At 35.4% G+C, this 25,023-nt stretch overlaps 2 protein-coding genes across 4 annotated transcripts in view; one reads left to right on the top strand and one right to left on the bottom strand.

Annotated features, from left to right (window-relative positions):
* Positions 1-23,541, bottom strand: part of wry (delta and Notch-like EGF repeat containing weary) — a 980,891-nt gene extending 957,350 nt beyond the window's left edge. Inside the window, exon 1 of one of the 3 annotated variants that reach the window (XM_081755853.1) lies at positions 23,499-23,541. The gene's annotated coding sequence lies outside the window, so the exon portion shown is untranslated. Of the gene's footprint in view, positions 1-5,993; positions 6,134-23,498 lie in introns of those variants that run through there. The other 2 variants (XM_081755854.1, XM_081755852.1) reach the window with 2 other exon arrangements.
* Positions 10,892-11,323, top strand: LOC145683114 (protein CFDP2-like). Its single transcript, XM_081754475.1, has one exon. It carries the CDS (start codon positions 10,892-10,894, stop codon positions 11,321-11,323), a length of 432 nt encoding a protein of 143 aa, XP_081610601.1.
* Positions 23,542-25,023: the final 1,482 nt, after the last annotated feature.

Below are 25,023 nucleotides of genomic sequence, written 5' to 3' on the forward strand. Positions count from 1 at the left end.
CATATGGAAACTACGTTTATTCGGAACTCATACGGAAAGTACGTTTATTCGGAACTCATACGGAAACTACGTTTATTCGGAACTCATACGGAAAGTACGTTTATTCGGAACTCATACGGAAAGTACGTTTATTCGGAAATCATACGGAAAGTACGTTTATTCGGAACTCATACGGAAACTACGTTTATTCGGAAATCATACGGAAAGTACGTATAAAACATCGTTTTCAGTTATACGTTTGCTGCAGTATGTTACATAGGGCTGTACGTTAAGTCCAAAAACTACAGGATTTACGCATATAAACTACGTTTTTACGTTCGCCACATACGTCTTTTTTCTCAGTGTAATTAAACATTGATTTATCAAATATGAACAAATTCTTTAAAGCCATTTAAGAGAAAATCGCAAAATTTGATTTTTTTACCCTGAAGTAATCTTATTTTAGGGGTTAAAAAGATTTTTTTTTAAAAAAAAAGCACCTCAAGATTATCTTATAAAAATCTTACGTTTAAAATTTAGTCTCGGTATATTGAACGATATAACATCTAGGAGGTAAACATATTTATATTAAAACAAACGGACGAGGAGGCAAACACGCCTCCGCCTACGTCTTCCGGCATGTAGGGATCATGAAATATGTAAATCCGTTTTCATGATCACCGTTCTTTCTTTCTTCTATCATCACTAGAAAATTAAAAAAAAAATTAAAAAACTTAAATTCCATTATTGGTGATTTTGGAAAGTAGTGTGTAACATTAGAGACTTGCGATTTTTAATTGTTTTCACTATTTTAAAAAATATTTAATAATAACAAATAATATTGAATTTTTCATATCACAATGTTCTCTTGCATTTTAACCTTGGAAATAAACACGCAAGTTTTTGGTGTAGAAATGTGACCCTGGAGTCTGACGGATCTTGGGATACTTGAAAAATGATACATAAGATTTTAAAAGTAATCAATACAACTGTGAAAGTGGTATGTGTCTTAATATAGGAAGATTGTAAGTAGGCGGCTTTTTTTTTCTAGAACGGTTCCCAGATAAAGGATAGCAAAGTAGGCCTGATTCGGAGTTCGATTCTAAATAAACCCAAAGGTAGTGAAGAAGATATATATAAGCAGATACGCCGCTCACAACATTACATCATACACTGGAAAAGAATTTCTGAGGTTTAAATTAGTATCAAACATCAATGTAAAACAATTTGCTCCTTCATTTTGTAAATTGATTAACATTTCCTCAAATTAAATTACAAAATTTGCTCTCTTTTTCTTTTACAAATTTACAGTAAATTTATAAGAAAATATGATATTTGTATTGATAAAAAATTTAATTTGACACCACTTCATATTGGTACTTTTACTTTACAGATGTAAATTGACTTACATAGCGGCTTCGAAAACAGATTGCCACCTTTTTTTTTTTTTTTTTTTTTTTTACCTATGAAAGTTTTTACAGTGTAGATGTAGACTTGGATTTAGTGTACCTCTCAGGGTACATGAGACATGGATTTATCGCTTAACGTGGGATCCTAACTACATGATCTCCCATTAGGAATCGAATTAGACTATCCCGGATCTAAGATTCTTAAGCTAAGTATATAGCGAAAAGAGATATCAAACTACACACCTAAGCTTTGGCAGACCCAGGAGTACTTGGAACAGCGTGACCGGAATATATCTTAATGTAGAAATATAATAAATAGGCAATTTCTTTAGGACAGTCATGTGAATTTCTGACGTAGAAGATAGCAAACTAGATTTATTGTTAGAGCTCAATTCCAAGCAAACCCAACTGTACTGTAGAGGACATATGTAAACATTCACACCGCAACATTGCAGCAGAGATTTTAAAAGTTTTAGTACATAACAAAATTAAGAATAATGTTTCAGAAAGCTGAAACTCAAAACTGTCACTACACTAAATCTCGTTTGTCAGGCTGATAAAATTAATTCAGAGTATAAATTTGAAACATGGTCGAGGTTCTAGAAACTCCAGCGTGAAGTTGCAGGATTAAGGCATTGGCTCCAAGAACTACATTTCTATTTTATTTTTTGTAATACAGATATTTTAAATTGACTTCCCTTGAGACTACTATGCCGTACACTAGCGTTTCCCAATCTTTTTTAACTTGCGGCACACTACGGGTGTTACTTGGATTCTCGCGGCACACTTATAGATATTATTTGTAAATATAAAATACAGTGGTATTTTTTCTGTGATTATTGATCTTCTTACAGAGAAGAAAGCTCGAACACTGTTTTTTCCCCGTGGTAAATCATTATGCTTATTTTTCATTCTAATTTAAAAATAGAAAACAATTGCAATGAAATATTGGATTCAAGTTTTTAAAAATACGCTCTCTTTTTAAAAACTGTATCCAACCTTTTACTAAGAAGAAAGATCACTAAATAACGAACGAATAAAGAAGCAATAATGGTCATAACAATGACAACAAATTTTTTTTTTAACATTAGAAATGTACAGAACTGTAACACGGTATGAAACTGAAAATTGTAGATTCATAGTAGAGGTTCATAGTAATGTGAAATACAAATATACATTTTCCCTACGTTTTACAATTTGATTGCTATAAAATTAATTATTTTTGTTTCGATTCCTCGCGGCACACCAGCGGCCCATTCACGGCATACCAGTGTGCCGCGGCACACCGGTTGGGAAACTCGGCGGTACACAATGGAAATAAAAGTCAATTAAAAGTAAAAATGTATAAATAAAAACTAATAGGAAGAAATTTTTAAAATTCAAAAGCATTTAATGTACGAAGAATTTGCATTCCAAAGGGGGGATAAAAATATACTAGAAAATGTCATCATGGGTATTCCGTAGTGTTTAAAAATTATTTCCCAGCAAGATTTTGATGGTTTTCTTACTAAGATTACAACAATTATAGCGGCATATAACAGTTTAAACAACACGGTTTCATTACTGCAAAATACTTCTATAAATAAATTTGGTCTTTTTTTGTTTCTTTTCTTGCTTTGATTAATGTCCGTTTTAAGCACGGAAGCTACTACAGAAAACCTACTACACTGAAGCTACTCTATGGTTTAAGATAGGACTCAAACCACAGTTCATTGACACCGGCGCGCGTTAAGAGTTTATCTGTCCAAATTATTCGACTATTTAAAATACCCTAATAGTAAATAGTATTAGGATTATGGGCCAAGGTTGCTGTGTTGGTATAATACGCGTATCTGTGTCCGTTACTCCACATGATAACTCTTAATCGAAAGTGATTTTTTTTTAATTTTGTACTCTACAATAGATAGCTAGAGGAATTATATTGGCGAAGTTCGTCAATGAAGTCGACCTGTTAATATTTTGACGGGTAACGGTGGCTCTGCATATTCCTTTTGAAATCTATAATATTCCCCAGCTTCTATGCAACCTGCACAATACCAAGGAAATGTTGGTTGACTATAACAAAAGGATACGTAGCTTTTCTAACTGCGATTATCTTGGCCTAATTCGTTAATGGAGCTAATCCGTTAACATCTTTACAGGTAACGGTGCCTATTCATATCCTGTTTTAAATATATAGCATTTCCTAGCTTCTATGCAACCTGCACGGCAGCAAGGAAATACTGGTTGCCTGGTTGGGGCGGGTTGTAGTACTGCTACTTACAGCTACTTTTAAGAGCTCCAAACTCTGGGATGGGTTTTATTTATATATAAAATAAGAAAAAAATCATCTCCTGGAGGGGGGCGATTGCCCCGATGGCCCCCCTGGATCCGCCCCTTACTTTCTATTTTTGAAGCTGTATAATTTTAAAATATTGAAACAGCGATGGCTCAGTGGTTGAGTGCTTACCTCTAGTGTGCGGGCTTCCTGGTTCGATTCCCGCTTCCGCCATGTGAGTTTTCGGATAGCACAAACACCGTGTGTGTGTAAGTTTTCTTGGAGTTCTTGCGTTCTCATCTCACTTTCTTCATTCTAACATTCTTTCCATTCATCTACCTTTGCCTCGGTGTTAACAGTGGTAGGTTAAACTTTAAAAAAATGTAGAATGCTAGAAGTTAAACACCGCACCGCTAAATGGCAGCAAATTGCCTCTACGGTTGGCATCTACCGGAAGATATTGAAACTTCGCGTGATTCTCTTTTAAGTCCTTCGTTTCAGATATATACTTGGACAATTGTTTTAAATATTAATGCTTAGTATTGATTTAGTCACATCACATTATATAAGGACGTTTCCTAGACCATCTCTTGTTTCTTGTTATCTATTCAAGGGTTTCACTGTTCATCTCCGATCATAATTTCTTCTTGCCATATGTCAAGATCATTGACACTTCTGTGTCGTTGTTTTCATGATAATATTTTAAAAAAAAAAAACTTCCTTCAAAAGAAGAGTTGAGGGGTGTCTCACCTAGAAAGAGTGCCGTAAACGAGATGTCTTGTCTCGGAAACTGAATCTGTTTTTTAAATGAAAAACTGTCTCAGTTCGTATTTCGTCACGAAAATTGTTTCGTCTCATCTGGTTGATAACTCTAGTTAATATCTATCACCCTTGTTATCTTTCTGAGCCATGTAATTGTTTTCCTATCTTTACAATCTAGGTAGAGATCCTAGCACACACCTCCCCAACTTTTGTTGTATAAGACGGTAATTGTCTGACTTTGTAAGTATTTACATCTTTGATTCATACGTCAAAACAAGTAGGATGCATTCATTGCAAAATTTTACGAGTCAAACACGTTACCACTTTAATTGTTAATATAAACTGTTTCTTTCGCATGCACTCCATACTAGCTCAATATGTCAGTTAATTTTGCCATGCATAGATGTTTTCTGTACCAGACAGATAGATGGTTACTTATTATAAGCGATTGTATTGTGTTAATTATATGGTGTAACCTAATATTGTGTTAATTAACCCTATTGCTACTACTATCACGCCCGTACCTGCTGAATTCTACTACATGTATGGAAATGCAGATAAACGAATGCATCTTTTTTTATGTATTGGACGGTGTTAAAATGTATTTTCTCTTAAACAAAAGACTAAACATAATTTCAAGAGCAACTCCTTTGTCTCATCGCTTCATGATTATACAAGTTCTTTCAAGACAGTAATTAAGTTCAGTTTATCATTTTGTTGTAGGCTATTGTGTTTAGACACTTGCCTTCCAGGTAAGTTTATGACACTGTTCACTATTCACATATGTATTTAAAAGAAACGCCGCTGAATTCGCAAGAAACACTTGTGTTTTAGGTTCCGGGTTCGATCCTTGGTGGCGATATTTGAATCGTATCAATCTAAGAAGTGGATCGTATTCTTTTTCAGACAGTTGGTTTTATTTTTATATAGTCTCTATGCTTCAAACGTAACGTTAAATATCCAAATCGATGAATCACAAACACTTTTCGTACACTAAAAAGTTCGTTAATCAAAGATTTTAACAATAAAATACACACAGTTTATCGTTAAAACAAAAGAAGCACATTAACGCAAACTAAATGGTGATAAATTGTGTTTTCATACAAGAATATATTCAAAGATTGAATTTAAATTGATGAAAATATTGAGTCGTCTATTTGCAAGATAAATATATGTCTTTTCCAAATTAATAGATATAAATATGAGGAAATTATTTCATAAGGTTGAAAGTAATTTTGATTTATCTTCGTTTCTGTTAGTCCTTTTACAAAAAGCCAACCTTGCGAGATACATTTCGCATTTGTTTTCATTCTCAAGCGAGTCACGTGCCATTAATCTTCACACTGACAACTCTAATAGAGATGGTTCCTCACGTCGTAACCAAAGCCAATATATAGTGGAAAACCACCATTCGTTGTTTAAAGCGAAAACGTGAAATTCGTAATTCACATAACATTGTGTCTACCTGGGATACACAACAGATCATGCAAAATAGAGGTGTCACTAACGAAGAACAGGACACAAACAGACACGCCCACTTTAAAAATACAAACATAGAAATCTCTCTCACACACACAGATACTTACCACCGACGAACCGGTTTTGAGCTGATCCCAGCGACCTCTCTCCTCTGTGCCGAGCCCGGTTTACTCGAATACTGCACTTCTTCAGTTAAGCTCGCTCGCGTTTCTGCGAGTGGCGCAGTGTGCCCTTCGGCCACGTGGCGCCACTGTCGACTAAAGGGGGAAGAAGGTTTTTAATACCACCGCGGCAGCTGGGTTCGGAAGCGAGATATAGAGAATGAGATACTCGGAGAAAGAGAAAAATCGCGAGTCAGAAGGGATGAAAAAAAGAGATACTATTTGGTAAAAAAGAAAAAATGCTGGGTTCAGCATTCTCCCCCTCTATAGAAAAATAAAACATACCGAAAAAAAACAACACATTGCTTGGAATAAGACCATGTTGTAGTTGTAAACATTGTTAAAGGAAGAGCTACCAGTATATTTCCGCACGAAGCAACACATTGTTCCACTTGTATATATATAACTAAATTCGTATTATTTAAGATTCTACTACGGATATTCTAGTAAAAATGTTAACATATAATTTAAAGTAATTAAAGAAAAAAATTAGATTAAGCTTTGTTGGTTAAGAAAGTCACAAGCTTAACGAAGCCTCCTAGTTGGTTACTTATTTCGAAAAGAACAATTTTAAAATTTTGGTTAGTTCTTTCACTATTTGATAAAAAAATATTAGTATTTGCGTAAGCCTTTTGGCTACCTCATCTGTTAAAAATAGTCGTACCTTATTGTTGTTAATTAGTGTTTGCCGTAAGAAAATACTATATAAGTTTGATTAATGGTTCTGGTTACGTCATTTGTTGTCAATAATCAGACGAGATAGTTAACAAGATTGTTCCGTTCAGAGAAAAATAAAACACGCCAAATAAAGTAAAAACCGTAGCGTAGAATAATACCATATTGTACTTGTAAACATTGTTAAAGGAAGAACTACCAGAATATTTCGGCACGAAGCAACACATTATTATTTTCATTTGTACTGTCAGTGACACAAATTCTTCCTGTTTGGAAAAATTTATTCTGGGAATGACAGCGGTATGGCTTGAACGTACAGAAAATTGCACTCTTCTTAATTTACTGAAAATTGTACTCAAATTGTCCTTTCATTCTGAAGTTACTTAATTTCATCAAGAACTTTTGTCGCTGACTGTACGTGTATGTATGTATGTAAATTCAATCAAAAAAATTAGTACAATTTAAAATAATTATACGAAAATTAGATTAAGTTTTATGGATCAGGTGACTATAAGTTTAGAAACATCTCTGGTTAAAACTACCATGAAACTTTGGTTAATTCTTTTTCGTTACTTTTTGAAAGTTAAAAAAATTATCATCATTACTTCATTAAATCTTTTGACTACTTCTTTGATTAAAAATAACTGTCTTCTTTAATTACTTAGTGTCCTTAAAGTAATTCTTTAATTACTTAGGTAACCATACTAGTTTGGTTAATCTTTTTGGTTAAAATAACCGTAAAAGGTTTGTTAAGTCGTTTGGTTATTTCTAATAGAACTTATAGTAATAGCTTCACCAACAGAGATGGAGTGGGTCAGTGGGTCAAGATTTGTGAGTGGGTCAAGGGTCATCAAGATGTGACCCACTGCGACCCACCACTACCGCGACGCACTCTGATCCATTGACTCACTCTGACCCACCGATTGTCTGACCTAATGACCTACTCTGCTCAGTGCATTGTAAATTTCACTGGATAGTGATGACTACCAATAGAATCGAGTACCTCAAGCTGGCATTTATTGATGAGATTCAGAGATGTGACGACAACTTTCAATGTAGTTTGAGTTATAAGTCTGGTGCTCATAGCACGAACATGAATATAGAATAAAAATTATTATGTACCGGTACTACTGAAATTCGTCTTTTTCTCGAGCACTAGGACTATGGATATTACTGTCGGCCATGATAATAATATTACAATATGTATTTGCTATGTGTCAGAAATATTCTAACAGTAAAGTTTCGCATGGTCTAATATACGAAATTATACTCAAACTAATAGTTATTGATGGAAAATATAAGGAGCAAAGTAGATATTCTGGGATATTACCGAAAGCTTGTGACCCCACTTGGGCACGAACCATCTGATCGTGATAATCATAACTTAGTAGTTGATATCAAGGAATGCGAACTAACATATATTTGGTTTCAATGCAATTTGGTTGAGAGAAAATACATTAATATATTCCTCCAGTAATAGAATTTCTAATAAATATTTGTGTTGGAAAAGTGATCGAATCCCCGTAAAGAAAACCACACACACATATACATATATATATATATATATATATATATATATATATATATATATATATATATATATATATATATATATATAAGTTTAGACTGTAGTTTCTAGACATCTAGCATGGAAATGAACATAATTGCCGGATTAGGTTACATGAATTTTTATATGAAAAATTGACTTTGCGGCAGAAGTTGTATAATACGTGGTCTTTGGAAAAGAAGGATGTTCTGAAGAACCAAACTGGGAAAGCGGAGATCTACTGTGAGCGAAGATAATGTTAATTGTTGGAAGAGATTGATCCATTAACAAACTCGGCCAAGATAATCATCCTAGCAGTGGCGAATCGCCCCGATCGCCCCTTCCCCAGAAGAGGAAGCTCTCTTATTTTATATATATAAATAAAACCCATCCGAGAATTTGGAGCTCTTAAAAGTAGCTCCAAGTAGCAGTATTACAACCTACCGCCCCCACCAGAAGTCCGTCCTGGATCCGTCCCTGCATCTCAGCTACTTGTTACAAAAACCAGAATTCAAAAATTCGCTTTTATTTATGAGTTATCGTGTAGACTATCCGCCATAATAAATTACTCCATATTCTTAATCTATAAGGAATTGTCTCCATTAACGAACTTAACCGAGATTATTGCTCTACTTATCAACTAAAAAAAATCAGAATTCAAATTCACCTTCGTTCCTGAGTTATTATTTGGACTAAGGAATGTAAAGAGTAGCCCCATATTTTTAGTTTGTATCTGATTGGCTGTATTAATAAACTCGGCAAGGTAATTGTTCTAACTATCTATTTGTTTGATTGTAATAACTAATTAATTATGGAAATTATTGAATTATTGTATTTTTTATAGGTAAGAACCTTTCTTGCTAATAGCTCATTACACTGTATTAGCGAAAAAGCGCCTGGAGATATAACCAAAAGTTCTCGAAATGATTTTACACTGCTAATATATATATATTAAAGAAAGTTTTTTCTTTAGTTTAGTGTTTTGATTAATTCCAGTTATGTCTTAATCAACTAAAAGGAGCTCTAACCATAAAATGACTTGTCTCTATTTGGTAAGTACAGAAAAACAACTCTAGAAAGGCACGTAACTGCAGAGCCTAGAAAATATGAATTTAGTTCATTAAATTTCATTCTTTCTCTATCTTTCAAACAAACACACAGTTATAATTAATAATTAATTAATTGCCAGAAATTTTCAAATATTTTTACAGTAGAGCTTAGCTCACGAATCTCTTGCCGAGATTGACGCCAATACTTAAGTTACTTCAATAGTATCTGTCTTGGAGGAAATTCTTCCTTGGCGTCAATCGCGACAAGAGATTCTTAAGCTAAGCTATACTTAAGTTACTTCGATAGTATTTGTCTTGAAGGAAATTCTTCGTTGTCGTCAATCGCTGCAGAGATTCGTAAGCTAAGCTATACTTATGTTACTTCAATAGTATCTGTCTTGGAGGAAATTCTCTGCTGGCGTCAATCGCGGCAAGATATTTGTTAGCTAAGCTTTATACGTACGAATCTTCATTGAAATACTGTGGCTAATTTGATTAGTGAAAACTGCATCGGAAGCTGACCAAGCGAAAATTCGAACATACATACAGGTCAAACTGATTTCGTTTTGCAAGTCTATTTAAAAAAAAAAAAAAAAAAAAAACAGGTCGAAGCGAAACTTGGTTATATTGTGTGTGGTCCCTGATTTCATTTCATCTTGCTCATCTGTCTTCTCAGCGGTTAAACGTGACATTTCTGAGCAATAATATGGCAATAAATGTTTATTTCGATGCTCTCTATTATTCCCTACGATTTGGCCACAAAGTGTCAGCATATTTTGTACTAATAGAGGAGGAGGACCATTGGTTTTGCCTTGTGTGTGGTGGTTACAAATCATTGTCCGAAATTCTGCTTTACCTTGTACTGTACAACTACGGAAAGACATAAAAATTATAGCAGGTTGGTTAAGTGTAACGTTGTATGATAGTAACACTCACCGTAGAAATTTAATTTTGACTTACGGTCTATTCTCACGAGGTTCTGCACAGCAATAGTAACCTATAACTTTATAAAATCCCGGCTAGAAATGCAGGGTTTTCATTTTGCTCTTAAATTTCCCACGTCCAATACTAATTACCACCCTCCCTCAATATCTCCACCTTGCCGCGGTGAGGGGGGCCTTGCGTGCTCTAATGATCCCAAGAGCTATGCCGGAGATAGCTTCCCATGCCGGACAGGTCTTTAGGAGTAGGAGCCAGACGAAGAGAGATATTATGGTAATGGGCAGCAGATCTATCATTACGACACTGAGGCTGAAGATGCGATATCGGCAAGGCTCAGATGTGGACATAAACAGGCAGGGACAGGATGTCCTCTATGGCTGTTTCACTGCGAGATGGAAGGACTTGGGATACCACCACTTTACTCAGTCCCTATAAAACATCATGGAAAGAGAAATAAGACAATGTAATATTAGGGAATACGACACTAGTGTTTCACAGAGGGTCGTCCCCGGCAGTGGAGCGAAACACATCAGGGCCTCCTCGGTCGTCATCAAACGAAACCCCTGCAGGATAGGAACCTGGAATGTGCAATCGCTGTTCAGTATGGAAAACTGGAAAACCCGAAGAAAGAAATGGAACGCATGAAGATAGATATATTGGAAATCAGCGAAGTTAGGTGGCTTGATGGAAGCGGGGACTTCAGAATGATTTACTCAGTAGCTGTAAACGTTACAGCAGGAGATGGTTTGGTTTTGAACAAGAAGATAGCACAGAAAGTTATAAGCAGTTGGAGATACTATGAAAGGATGGTAATGCTGAAGATAGCAACCGAACCGAGGAATATGACGATAATCCAAGTATATATGCCTAAATCACGCTACACAGATGAGGAAGTAGAAGAAACATATGAGCAAATAGAAGAAGTTTTGATGAAAGTTCAAGACCAGGACAGTTTAATCATCATGAATGACTGGAACGCAGTAGTCGGCGAAGGCAATGAAGAGAATGTAACTGGGAATTTGGGCCTAGGAGAAAGGAATGCGAGAGGTGCACGGTTAGATTAGTTCTGCAAAAGCCGTAATATGACTGTAATGAACCACTAAGAAGAAGATATACATGGACAAGACCAATAGACAAAGAAAGATTCCAAATAGACTATATACTGGTCCGACAAGCATTTAGAAATCAAGTGTAGAACAGAAATAGGAGCAGACATTGACTCAGACCATAATTTAGTTTTGATGAAGAGCGAATAAAGAGGAAAAGAGTGGTAGCACTAAACAAAAGATGGAACACAATCAAGCTAAGAAGAGATGAAAACATGAAAAGGGATTTGCAAATGCAACAAACAAAGATACGTCTAAGGTGGTTTTAACAGGTGATGATATCGACTCGAAATGGGAAGCTATGAAACAAGGATTACAAAAGCTGCCGACGAGCACATACGAAGAGAAACGGGAACCCAATATAAACCCTGGATAACAGCCGAAATATTGGAAATGATGGAGCAAAGAAAACAGTTCAAGATAGCAAACAAAGAAGATGAATACAGAAGGTGCAGAAATCACATCAACAGAGAATCAAAGAACTCCAGAGGAAACTGGATAAACAACTTGTGCAAAGAAATTGAGGAAAATATTGTCAAAGGTAATACAGAAGAGACATATAGAAAGGTAAGAAAACAGTTCGGTGAGAAAAAGGAACGCACAGACATTATCATAGACAAGGACGGGACAACGCTAATAGAAGAGGATCAAATTACAAAAAGATGGAAGGAATATATTGAAGAACTCTACAAAGAAGACAGAGAGAAGAGATAGAGAAGGAAGAAGATGTCGATGGAAATGAATTAGGACCATCAAGTTTGCAGTGCGAATTTACAATGTTTTGGAGAAAATGCAACATGGTAAAACCTCAGGAATTGATCAAATACCAACGGAAGTGATTAAGAATCTCGGATTAGTAACAAAGAAGAAACTATTTAATCTTAGTAATGAAATGTACATCTTGGGAAAAATACCAAGAGACTTCGAGAAAATCACATTGGTGCCCATCGCGAAGAGAAAAGACGCACAGAAATGCGAAGAACACAGAACTTTAAGTTTACTTTCCCCTGCATCAAAAATACTGTGCAAAATTATCGCACAACGAATAGAAGGGAAAATTGAAGAACAGCTATCCGAGAACCAGATTGGATTCAGGGGGAAGAGGGGAACAAGGGAAACAATGCTGAGTCTACGATTGATCATGGAACAGCACATCAGAATAAACAAACCAATTGTTATAGCATTTGTAGATATAGAGAAAGCTTTTGACAACGTAGATTGGAATATCATGTTCAGAACATTGAAGAATCTGAAAGTGGATTACAGAGACAGAAAAATAATATACCAACTTTATAGGAACCAGACAGCTATTATAGGAAAAGATCATAAGGAAGCAAGAATAAGTAAAGGAGTAAGGCAAGGATGTGGACTTTCACGTCTCCTTTTCAACATCTGTATAAAACAGGCTATGAAAGAATTCTTTGATAAAAACGAGAAAGGCGTAAAGTAAATGGTGAGGGTTTTCAGCACAATAAGGTTTGCTGATGACATACCATTGATAGCGGAGAACGAAAAGGACTTGTAGGAAGCATTTTAAAACTTGAACGACCAACTGGAAAAAACATACAAAATGAAGATAAATAAGAAGAAAACCAAAGTGATAAAGTGCACAAGAGAAGGACAGGAAAAGGCAAACGTATGGTTATATGGAGAGAAAATTGAAGACGTTAAGACGTTCCCCTATTTAGGAAGCCTGATATTCTCGGACGGAAGAAGTGAAAAAGACGTAAATTCCAGAATAGCGTAGCCTAAACAAGCATTCAATAGGAAAAGAGGACTACTAACATCAAAAAATGTGCAGTTGGACGTTCTAAACGATTTATTAAGACACTGGTATGGAGCGCAGCGCTTTACGGATTAGAGCCGTGGACACTGAGATTTTTACATTTTATCGAAAAATTCCCTTTTCCCCTTTTTGCTAAATTTCCCTCAAACTACGAACATTACAACATCGTTGTCGTGTGAACACGATTCAAGTAACGGAGGAACGCGAGCACCACCTTCCACAGTCTGTGTCAACAATTATTACAGTCCACGTGGAATTTTCCTCTTATGACATGGACATGCGCGGTCGGGTTACAAGGACAAAACAGCTGATGAGATTCACACGCTTTAGCGCGACGCCAATGGAGCCTCGAATATGGAACTTGTCCGATCGCTGATGATCGGAAACATGTCATATTGTCGGATTAAGTAATTATTTACCTTATTTCAAAGTTCCGGCTGTGTTTATGTGCCCCAAAAAGTGTATGATCGCCCCAAAACATAGTTGTGACTCTGTGATACTGTGGGCCGTAATATCCTGAGTTTCAGTGAGCCCCGTGCTGACGCTTATCGATCGCGTCACTGCCCGTAATTATGTCGCCATTTTAGGAACATATGCGTTCTATAGTCCAGATGTTGTTTCCTGACAATGACGGCATATTCTAGAATGACAATACGTTCATTTACACAGTTGAAGCTGTTGAAACGTGGTTTCGAAACACCGACTTCCTCTGGCCAGCTCATTACCCAGACCTGAACATAATTGAACATCTGTGTTCCGTTTTGGATATATGAACCCAGCTCGGATTTTCCCCTTCACCCTCTCTCACGGAAACAGACTTGGGAAGTAACGTAACGAAAGTAACACGTTACTTGTACCGCGTAACTTTTTAGTAACGCTTCCTAGTAACGCATTACATTTTTCCAAAGTAACTACAATGGTTACGGTACAAATTTTTAAGTAACGTTCCTAGTTTGCGTTACTTTTTTGTGTTACATTTCGGATGAGAAGTACAATATAATGTATATTTTTTTCTTAAACAAATGTTTCTTTCCTGTATGTGAATTTCTCAGAATGGAGGAATGGAGCATGAACTATTGTAGTGATTAATAGTCAGTCATTGACACACAGTGAAACAAATAAGATCATGGTGCCACTTGCTATTTTTGGAGAATGAGTTCAGTTTCAGGGAAATCACGTGTACTGATTGCAAGCACCTAGAAGATTTTATCATAGATTGTGACAACTCCAAATCAATGCGTTCAGTGAGTGAACTACGAGTGCAATGGTCGTCTAGTTTACTTTAGTTGGTTTTGTTCTTATAAAGATGGAGAACGAAAAATGTGCAATAATAATAATAATAATAATAATAATAATAATAATAATAATAATAATAATAATAATTTAATTTAATTTAATGACATATTTAAAGTTTTGAGAACAGCGTTAGCCAAGTATAGCACTGTACAAAGTTGTTGAACATCTGCACACAACACAATTTAAAGGCCCAGAATTTAAAGTTACACCATATAAGAGTACAATTGTAACATTTCATAGCTATATTAAGTAAGACAGAAGAAAGTAAAACCACTAAAACAGCCCTATAATAATAATAATAATAATAATAATAATAATAATAATAATAATAATAATAATAATAATAATAATAATAATAATAATAATAATAATAATAATAATAATAGCGGTAGTAGTAGTAATGCGGAAAATTGAAATTATATATATATTACATATTACATATTTAAAGTTTCGGATTTAAAAGTAACACTTTACTTTCTAAGTAAGGTAACAGTTACCTTTCTGGGCCAAGTAACGCATTAGTAATGCGTTACATTTTGAGGAAAAAGAATAACTTGTAACGCGTTACAATTTTACAAGTTACCGAAGATTGGGGGGAACTGAATGATGAGTATACGCGGAGTGGTGTGATATTCCACTTGCAACTATTCACAACCTCTATGATTCGATTCCACGTCGCATCAGAGCTGTTTTGAGGGGGACAGATGGTCTAACGACATATTAATCTAGTAAGTTGCATTTTTTGGTGTTTCCATTAAATTGACAAGTATGTGTATTATATCTACAAAAAGAATTAAAATTTTCGATCGTGGATGATATTGCTTTTCTTATATAAGAAATAAGAATATTGACAGTTTTTCTTGTATAAAAATGCTAAGGCATCCTTCTCTCCAAAAAGAAAATCCCTTATTCTATTTACAAGCAATCATAATACCGAGTTCAGAAATAAACGGAGATAAAGAAGCAATAATACCCTTCAACTTATATACATATTGAATATATATCAAAAGAATTCATCAATTATACCTATCACGTAGCTGTACGCACGTGCAGCTTACGCGAAGGGAAGAGAACACGTACTGCTGATTACTTTTTCACTTACAATTTCGACAACGTAGCGTTCACTCTGGAAGCTTTGTTACGACCCTACTTGAAAAGGGGATGTCAATCATCAATAAAATCAACAAAATTAGATGTCAGTCTTGGCATTAGCTCCTTTCCCCTCTGCTGATCTCTAAAAGCTGTTAACGGAGGGACATTTTACATCTCAGGACTCCGTAACTGGAGTCGACAGACAATAGTATCTGAAAGAGTTTTTTTTTTTTTCTTTCCACAAACTGAAAAAAGTTTTGCAGCAACTAGCTGGGAAATTTTCCTCACTCTCGGACACACACAGATATATACACCAAAAAGATGCTTCTGTACAACAAAAATGCAGTCCGTAACAAAATTCTACATTCGCCTGCATGCTTAGTTATCCTGTTTTTCCTGTTCATGTCAGTAACAGCTATTCAGAATTTCAACTGCTGAATGAGCCTAAAGTATTCTGAAACAGTCAATTCAAGAATTTCGGTGTTAATATATTCATCATTTAAGTATTCTGTCACAGGCAACTTCAGAATTTCGAGGTAATATGTTTACGTTCAGAATTCTGGTAACATTTTTTATCATTATTCTGTCACAGCTAATATCAGAGTTTTGTCGTAATGTATTTATTATAATAAGTACTCTATCACAGCTAATTTCAGATTATCAGTGTAACATATATATATATATATATATATATATATATATATATATATATATATATATATATATATATATATATATATCATAAATATTCTGTCACAGTCAGTTTCAATTGTGTTACAGCCAATTCCGAAATTTCAGTCTAACATAACTTACGATAATTTCGCCATAATCAACTTCAAAATCTCGGCATAATATATTTATCATAAGTATCTCTTATAGGCAATTTTATAATTTAACGTAACGTATTTTCATAGTCAGTATTCAGAAACAGCCAACTTTAGAATTTAAGCGCAATATATTTATAGTAAAAAATTCCGTCTCAGTATATTTCAGAAAATCGACTTAACATATTGATCACCGTTAATGACAGAGTCAAGTGTTGCGACACAAGTTAACTGTCGGGATAGAAACGACCTAAAAGGTGCGAGATAACAATACTATATTTGTATGAAATAAAACACATGATAAATGGGGACAACTCCACCATTAGTCTTAGGGGACTAGAACCACGAGCAAAATTAAACAACGTAATGAATATGATTTTAGTGTTAAAATAATTTGAAAATAACCAATGCATTTAATTGAAAATTGGTAGCGATAAGGGCGTTAAGGAATAGATGGTAGAGCAAAGGAATAGCAACTAATTTAGAACAGTCTCACCCTAATTCGAAGTAATTCCAATCTTCTCCCTCTTACTCATAGGTGATGTTTAGACGCTGTCCTCGAAGTTCCAGTGATTTGCAGGTTGGGTTGTCCTGATGAAGTCCATGATGAAAACTTGTCCGACAATCAACCATGGCATTGAATGCCGGACCCCAAAGGCAGGGAGACTCCGATGTGTCTCGCGTCGTGGTTGAGATCCAAAGACCCAGATCGTGCTCTCTCAATTGTTTTTGACCTGGACTGTCCCTCTGACGTCAGAATGAGATGATGGTGACACCACAGAGTTTCCTGAGCGTGGTCGATTACACAAAACTGACATTGACCAAGTCCATGTTTCTACATGTCGTCGACTCAACACAAAGTTCTCAAACTTGCTCCTGAGATTGCTAACGTTGTCAGGTAAACGAACCAAAAAGAGACTCACCTCAGTCAAAGTACTTACATTACTTCCTTGTTGTAACATCGTGTCGTGGGTAAACGAACGAAACGGACAATGTCTTGCAGTAGCCTGACTATGAGGGGCCAATGAGCTCGAACCAATTGAAAGAAGCAATTGATCTAACAAAGCAAATAAAAGCGTCGCGTGTGAGACTGTTTGGTAGGCAAAAGGTAATAGGAAGTTGCAGTGTTTATTACAAATTACAAGTACAAAGACTTCCTCAATAACAGCAAAGCAATAGTTAATTAATCTTTTGATGTAAAGTCAGCTAGCGATGTACAACAGAATATTGGTGTTAATAACATCAGGCAGTGAACTCTTGAAGGCTGCTTGGCTTCCATTGATGGCTGGTTGAATTTTCACATGTCCTACCTTGTCCTTACTTCATATCCCGTAACACAAGCTTCAAAGCAAAAAGAATTGATATAGACACAATATACCGTAAGTAAAATATTGAATAACGTATGAACTTCAAACTCCGATTCAGTTGTTGTTTTATGATTCTAAGGAATGCTATAAAAGATCTTGAATGAGATAAGTTGCACAATTATTGATACTACATGTTCCTACGAGCCTTCGGCTTGCTGTACGCTGTAGTTTAAAATGGTGCTTAGTTGTAAGTTCTAAGTGTTTATATTTGTTTAGCTTGCACACAATTTAACTTGCTGTTATACAAATATAAATGCTCAACCCTAAACATAGTTATGGCTTGTTAATGGTAATGCGTTTCATGTGGATTGTAATATCCTACACGAGACCTATATTTGCAAATACTAACACGTGCTTCTTATTTGTAACTAAAGCCACGTGTTCTTTTACTACAACTACTTAAGTAGACAACAGGCAAACACATAATTGTAAGATTATCTGACAGAATAACACTAGCGCCACGCTATCCAAAATATGGTATAAAACAAGCTATAAGACCTTCGTCGGCAGTAGTTTTGGCTTGTCATCTTATCTTGCCTGGAGCTCTAAGAGATCTAACCTACTCCAAGCTTCTTAGCTTGCGTGGAGCTTTATGGAAACTCAATCCCTCCCTCAGTTTACGTGGGGCTCTGAGAGATTCTAATTTCAACCACCTAGCTTGCCTGGAGCTCTGTGGTTTCCGTGCCAGTTTAGCTTACCTAGTGCCTATGAGGAACCTCAATATCTCTTTTCTTGCCTGGTGCACTGTGAATTCCTAAATAAATCTTTTCGAGAATCAATAAGACATAGAATTTTTCGAGAATCCGAGAGAGTCGAAAATTCGATATAAATTTACGAGACGAAACGAGAAAACATTACTTTTAATCTCGTGGCCATAGTAGATATGATCTACACAAGCATGACATGTAATTGCAATTTGATTTATCTCATCTCTGAGCGGGCTAAGTGCTGGAGGAAACCCTCCCGGAATTATGTGAAAAAAGCACTGAAAGTGACCCAGAACCTTAAAAGTTCTTGAATATGATTCTTAAGCCAGACAAACAGAAAAGACAGAGAATTGTTTTGTAAAACCCTGTATTCACTTGGTCGATTTAGTCGCATGACTAAATCAATTCTCTGCATTTGCGACTAAATCGAAGCAACTAGGCGAAAGATTGGGGAAGGAAGAAAGCAGCCTGGGACCTATATGTTAGGTAACACCTCGGCATTTGCCTAGTGTGAGTAAAGAAAACCCAGGAAAACCTCATTGAGGACGACTGGCCTCAAAAAGCTTTCTACATTTTTCAACGAAGTGCTCCCACCAGGAATCGAACCCGGGACCACTCCCACCGAAGGCAAAGTCAGAATGTTATCACACGGTAGGAGTAACGAGCCCTTTGCTTAGCACAAAATTTTAGATTTTTTTTAACAGGTCATATCATAACACTTACCATGTTACTAATGGGTGCAGGTGTTGTTTCTGCGCACTCCATTTTGGAAGATTTACACGTAAAATTGAATGCTTTGCATGAAAAGACATGTTTGTAAGGAACAAATTGTGCAGGCATCAGAATTAAATACAAAGTAATACACCTGTGTTTTATGTTTACAAGTGCAGAGTTACTAGTATGAAACCATTACTAGTGCTATTCAAACTCGTATCATTGCCAAAATCAATTTATTTCCACTGCCCTAGATTCCGCATATACTTACCATCACTGGCGCGCCTGGTCCCTTGGGACACCCCCAAGCTCTACCACGCGGGCTCACTAGCACCATCCTGCCCTGACTCGGTTAGATAGCATTTGTGCTTTTAGTGGCCACCTAGCACATGTTGGTTTGTGTTTTCCACTGTAGTTTTATTCTACACATCCGGAAGCCGTATTTATACGCAAATCGTAAAAGAATTGTAATGTTTCAATAATTACTTCTTGTGGTCCCTTTGAATTTTATCTATGGCAAGTGAGTTATTTTCATGTCGCCCAGTGAAACCTTTTAGAGAATACTAAGAAGGAAATTAGTGAGAATTACAATTTTTCAACAATTCTTTCTAGTGGTACGGAAAAAGTAAACCTGTACATGCTAATAGAGCTTGTATAATATAACGTAAAGAGCAAACAGCTTCATGAACCAAACTATCTTACGTTAGGATATTTCTTTCACACCTGCACCTGACTTTTTCGAAGCATTTTAATATTTTTAATTTTATTCCAAAGATCCGCAGTTGTGATTTTAAGTTCAGTTTCTAGTGCTGTTCCTCTAGCAGCAATATTCTTGAAAAGAGCATTTTTTGTATTCCACAAGCATTAATTTTTCTCATATAACTAGAAAAGTAATATAATCCCAGCTGTACTGAAACAGGCCATTTCCAAGACACTTTTTCTTTCCGCTGAAAACTTTTTTGGAATCAGATGTTAGTAAACGTCTTTTTCTATGGATATAAATCTCCGAAAAGGTGGACGATATATTTTAGTGTAAAAAAAAAAAAAAAAAAAAAATAGGTAACTCGCTCCAGAAGGAGACACGTTTTAAGAAGGAATTTTTTTTTTTTTTAATCTTTAGCTTCTACCAAAACAGGCGGAATAAAAGATCATCGCTCCGGATGCACGACAACTTGTGCAGGGAAATCCAAAAGATGAAACCGAAATTTAAAGTTATTTATAACTGTCCCTCGAACATACAGAGGAAGCATCTGACCCTACGGGCTAACACTCTGCACGGTCAGTGAAACAACAAAATATTTCCTTGAAAACTACTAAGATTTAAAGTAAGGTTTTAAAAAATGTAAAATATAAATTTTCTTATAAAAGTTAATTGTAAGCTTTGTAAAGTGGAGGGGGGAATGTAAATAAAAAAATATAGAAGGAAGATAGACCACTGCCAGGTAAGTTGGATCAAAAAAAAAAATTACGACAAGCGTCGATTTCAAAGCCGAAACATAACTCTTTACCGAAACAGGGCGGGCTTAAAATAGCGCCACGCTGATAAGTCCCCTGATAAGAAGGTAAGCAAGTCTGTGCCCCGATTAATACGTTTATAGGGAGAACATAGTCCCTATAAATATATCAATATATTTCTCCGAATCTCTCGGCCAGTGTAGTAGGAATCTGCCTTTAGAAATTTCTAACACTAAAAGAAATTATCCAACGCCCCAACAGTAAAAAAAAATCAGTAAAGACCCGAAGAAGGAATCCTCAAAGAAGAGAGAAATGTCTACGCAGTTGGGCAGCCGAAACTAAGAAGAAGAAGAAAAAAAGAAAATTTTGCGCTAGCAATTACTATGAACCAAACATTACTAGCCACATCCCAATTCGCAGAGTTGTGACTCTCTGAACGCCTTCCAATTTTCACATTCACTATAGTGAAATAGAGAAATTTGAAAATAAGGGGGGAGGGGGACAAAGGCGTTTGGGACGAAACTCCACCGAAGAAAAAAAAATTGGAAGAACCATTAGACGTCACATAATGTTCCGTATGAACTGGGTGACAAGCGGTGTATAAAATAACAAAATAATGCGGGAAATTTAATTGTAAAATTCACCAATGCAAATCTATACGTAAGTTGTAACCTTGTACTCCAACTCTCGCGCGTCGTCTGTTCACTTAAACCATTTTGTATATACATCAGAACACGGATATGTATCCATGCAATCGCATATGCTATGCCTAACTCAATCAATCTTTATTTGCTAAGGTGATTACCGCCGTAATCGCACCAGAAAGCTATCTCGATTTGCAATATTAATAACTAAATTCTTTCGATTAATTCAGAAATGTGATACTAAACGTTAGCGCTGACTTGATTAAAAAGAATTAATATACGGAATTTCTGATCAGAAATGGTACTCGAAACGTATACTAGCTATTAATCTTACTACTCATTTCACTGCATAAGTTTAGCAACATGGGGCGACGTTCATACTCTTTCACCAACATTCCACATATTCCCTCGCATGTATACAAGTAACCTTTAAATAAAAGAAAATTATCACAAAAGACTCTACAAGTCAATTTTACTACGGCGCCTTTATTCGAAAAAAAAAAATTGAGGAGGACGATACTTCAGTCCACCGTTGTACGTAGTATACCTTATAGGTAAACACCTCGAGACACCGAAAAGTAAACAAACCATATGTGGGTTTGTTAGCACCCTTGTGCTATAGTATCAACTACTCTACGTCGAAAAGGTTACTATTTATGGTATTCATATAATATGTAATTATCCCTTAGGTTTTGTGAAAACCATTTCCTAACGGACGAGGTAAATTAGAGAAACCTAATTCAAGTAATAAGCCGAAACGTCTAGTTGCTATACTAAACCTGCACTTATTGGATAACCTAAACACTTGAAACTCTCCTATTTATATTTTAAGTACCTAACTTCCATCTTTTATACGTATGAACGAAAAATTATGTTAGAAAAATTTATTTCTTCCATACAATCTAAATATCAGCACTAACACTTCGACTCAAAAGAGTAAATACATTTTAAAACTGCAACAATATAATGTTACGATATCAGCTCGATATAGCTTTCTGTCACCTAGTTAACGCAAGACCGAAAGTTTAAATTTTCGATTTTTAAACAAACTAAAACATCTAAACCAGTAAGATTTACCAGATAACTCAATCTATTGTTCTGCTAGATATATATATTACTTGTATTCCTATTAACTAGCAAATATTCATAAAAAATGGAAAAAATAAGTGTTTTTAAGATTGCCTTTTATCTTAACTTCGGTGCATGGCTTTTGTAAACAAATAACAAATACGACTCGCGATGTACTACTGATGATTCTAGATATATGGCACTCGAAACTATTCTTGTTTTCTGCTTGTTACGTGCAGGTTGACTTTCAACGGACCATAGCCAGGCGTATTGATTTAGTAATTTGTATCTATTAATATCACTATTGCTTATAAATGAGCAATTTAAAGAATAAAGAAACAAAATAAATCTCCCGCATTCCGAGATGAAAGATTTTCTTTAGCAGATACTAATTCACTTCTATTTCTGTATTCACAAGTCAACAAAACGCATTCTCATCACATACACACTGAACATACAGCACACGGTTACATGCACTTTATTATACATATACATATCACTTAAAATATAGATACACGTATACATGAATTGTGGGAACTTAACTAGTTTAGGTTAATTAATAAAATTGTTAGCTACAAACCTGTATAGTTTCATTTCGTAATGTCAGCTTTCGTGGAGGAGGGAGGGCTAAGGTATTTGATTTACATCACTATTACCTAGGTGAAAACTACTCTTCCCAGGTCCTTCCTGAGTGAAAGGAACCCTTCAGAGGCTAACCCGAATTTCTTTCAACCCATCCCGACGTACAGGAGCGATCGTTGTGAAATTAATGCTGCATAATGAGAATGAAACTTCTCAATAAGAAAACATACTCTGCCGCCATAGTCCTAACACAAACTCTATAATTAATTACATGAACTTTTACCCCCAATACAGGGTACGTTAAATTGGAAAAATTTAGCTTTCTGACGAAACTTCCAAAATTAAAACCAAAATCACTAATATCGAAGAAATCTCCGGTATCAGTTTAATGTTGTAGCACTAAATACTGTCAATTTATATCACTGGCCACTTGGCTTCCCTTTCTCAACTAATATGGCGGTCCAACTACAATTGATAATTTTCAAGAGAACATTTTTGTATAGCTCCTGTTTCAAATTTCGAAATAGTAACAGTTATTTCTCCCTTTTCACCACTTTAGCTTGTCACTCTTTAATTAATTATTCCAAGTAGACGTTACCTTTTAGTTTGTAAGCGTCCTCATTACCGTCGTGTATCAAAAACGCTCACCGGATCGTAGCCATGAAGAAGAAGAATGATAGCTAGCGCCAACTAGCTATTTAACATCGAACCAAAATAGTTAAAACTCGATCTCTCACTTTTTCTAGGATGTAGGTATATGCTCAAGGGCGAGGGGTAAGATGATTTTTTTTTATTACTAGATTGGCAGAAATTTTGCAAATTGGAATTAATGCTACTAGTTTACTTACTAGTTTACTCCTTTGTTACTAGTTTACACTACACTTCCTTTACACTGTTACTTTACACTTCCTTTACAATGTAATGTTAATAGTGTTACATCTTTACACTAGGCAACCCAGCCGTCTTTGCTGGGCAATCTGATCGAATTGACCCCAGAAAATAGAACGTCCTTCAATTCAGTTGCCAGTCGATTAGTCGCTTTTGACTCGCAGGCGATTCAGTCGAAATCCTGTTTACACAGTCGACTGAGTCCAAAGTGACGTCAGTTTAACTAAACCGGCCACAAATCGATTAAGTGTAAACGCCCCATAACTCAATATCTAGGTATTTTTTCTTCAAACAATCGACCTGTGAATAAAATATTGCTGTTTCTTTTCAAGGTGTTCCTTATTTTAGCAACGATTCGATTGGAATATTCATATATATGTATTGAATGATATACTTTGTGCTAACACAACAACAACAACAACAACAACAACAACAATAATAATAATAATAATAATAATAATAATAATAATAATAATAATAATAATAATAATATAAGCTATAACCAAAACTGCTTGCTTTTCACATTCTGTGGAAAAAATCTGTAGATCTACATCTAAATCTATAGACCTGGCAACGCTGAGACTAGGAACTACTACCTCTTAAACAAGACAATTTTTGTTATTGATAATCTAAAAACAAGACCTGCAACCAAGAAATAACCCTTCATTGAAGTTATTAGGAAGCAGACATTTATAATCTTCATGATGCTCAATCACGATTTTTAATCTTCCATAAAAATTTCCTTCTGAAGGCCATTCTTATTCATAAACATGTTTTGAGATTTTTTCAGCAAAACCATTTCTTGGTGTAACCTATTTTCATTTTTGGAAAACATTCCACTGGCTTTGACTATGAATTAATGAGATCGAAAACTTGTGTTGAGAAATATTTATGAATAAGGTCAAAATATTATCATTAAGACCTTCTTATAGAAAATCTGGATCTTAAAATCCTGCCTAAATAGGATTATGAAACAGCAATTTCACTCTCAAGACAAAATATTGAGATACATATTCATTAAGGAGCTAGGAATATGGTCCTATGCCATCTATCGAAAAAAAGTGGTAACTCATTGAACAAAGTTTCTTTTTCATAGCAGCAATCATGGCGAAAATGCAAAACCTCGTGTCTCAATTTCTTAGATTTTAGTTGCATTCAATTCTCCACATCTGAATCTACGTGTGTGCAAATGCTCGTAAACGAAAACCCAATAGAAACTGTGAAAAACTAACTTT

The sequence above is a fragment of the Thermobia domestica genome, chromosome 4, assembly GCF_964235325.1.
Source record: "Thermobia domestica chromosome 4, izTheDome1.hap1.1, whole genome shotgun sequence".
Lineage (NCBI taxonomy): Eukaryota > Metazoa > Arthropoda > Insecta > Zygentoma > Lepismatidae > Thermobia > Thermobia domestica.

What these genes read in the sequence shown, in the direction of transcription:
- LOC145683114 (XM_081754475.1), top strand. Translation starts at nt 10,892, where the DNA reads ATGGAACGCATGAAGATAGATATATTGGAAATCAGCGAAGTTAGGTGG.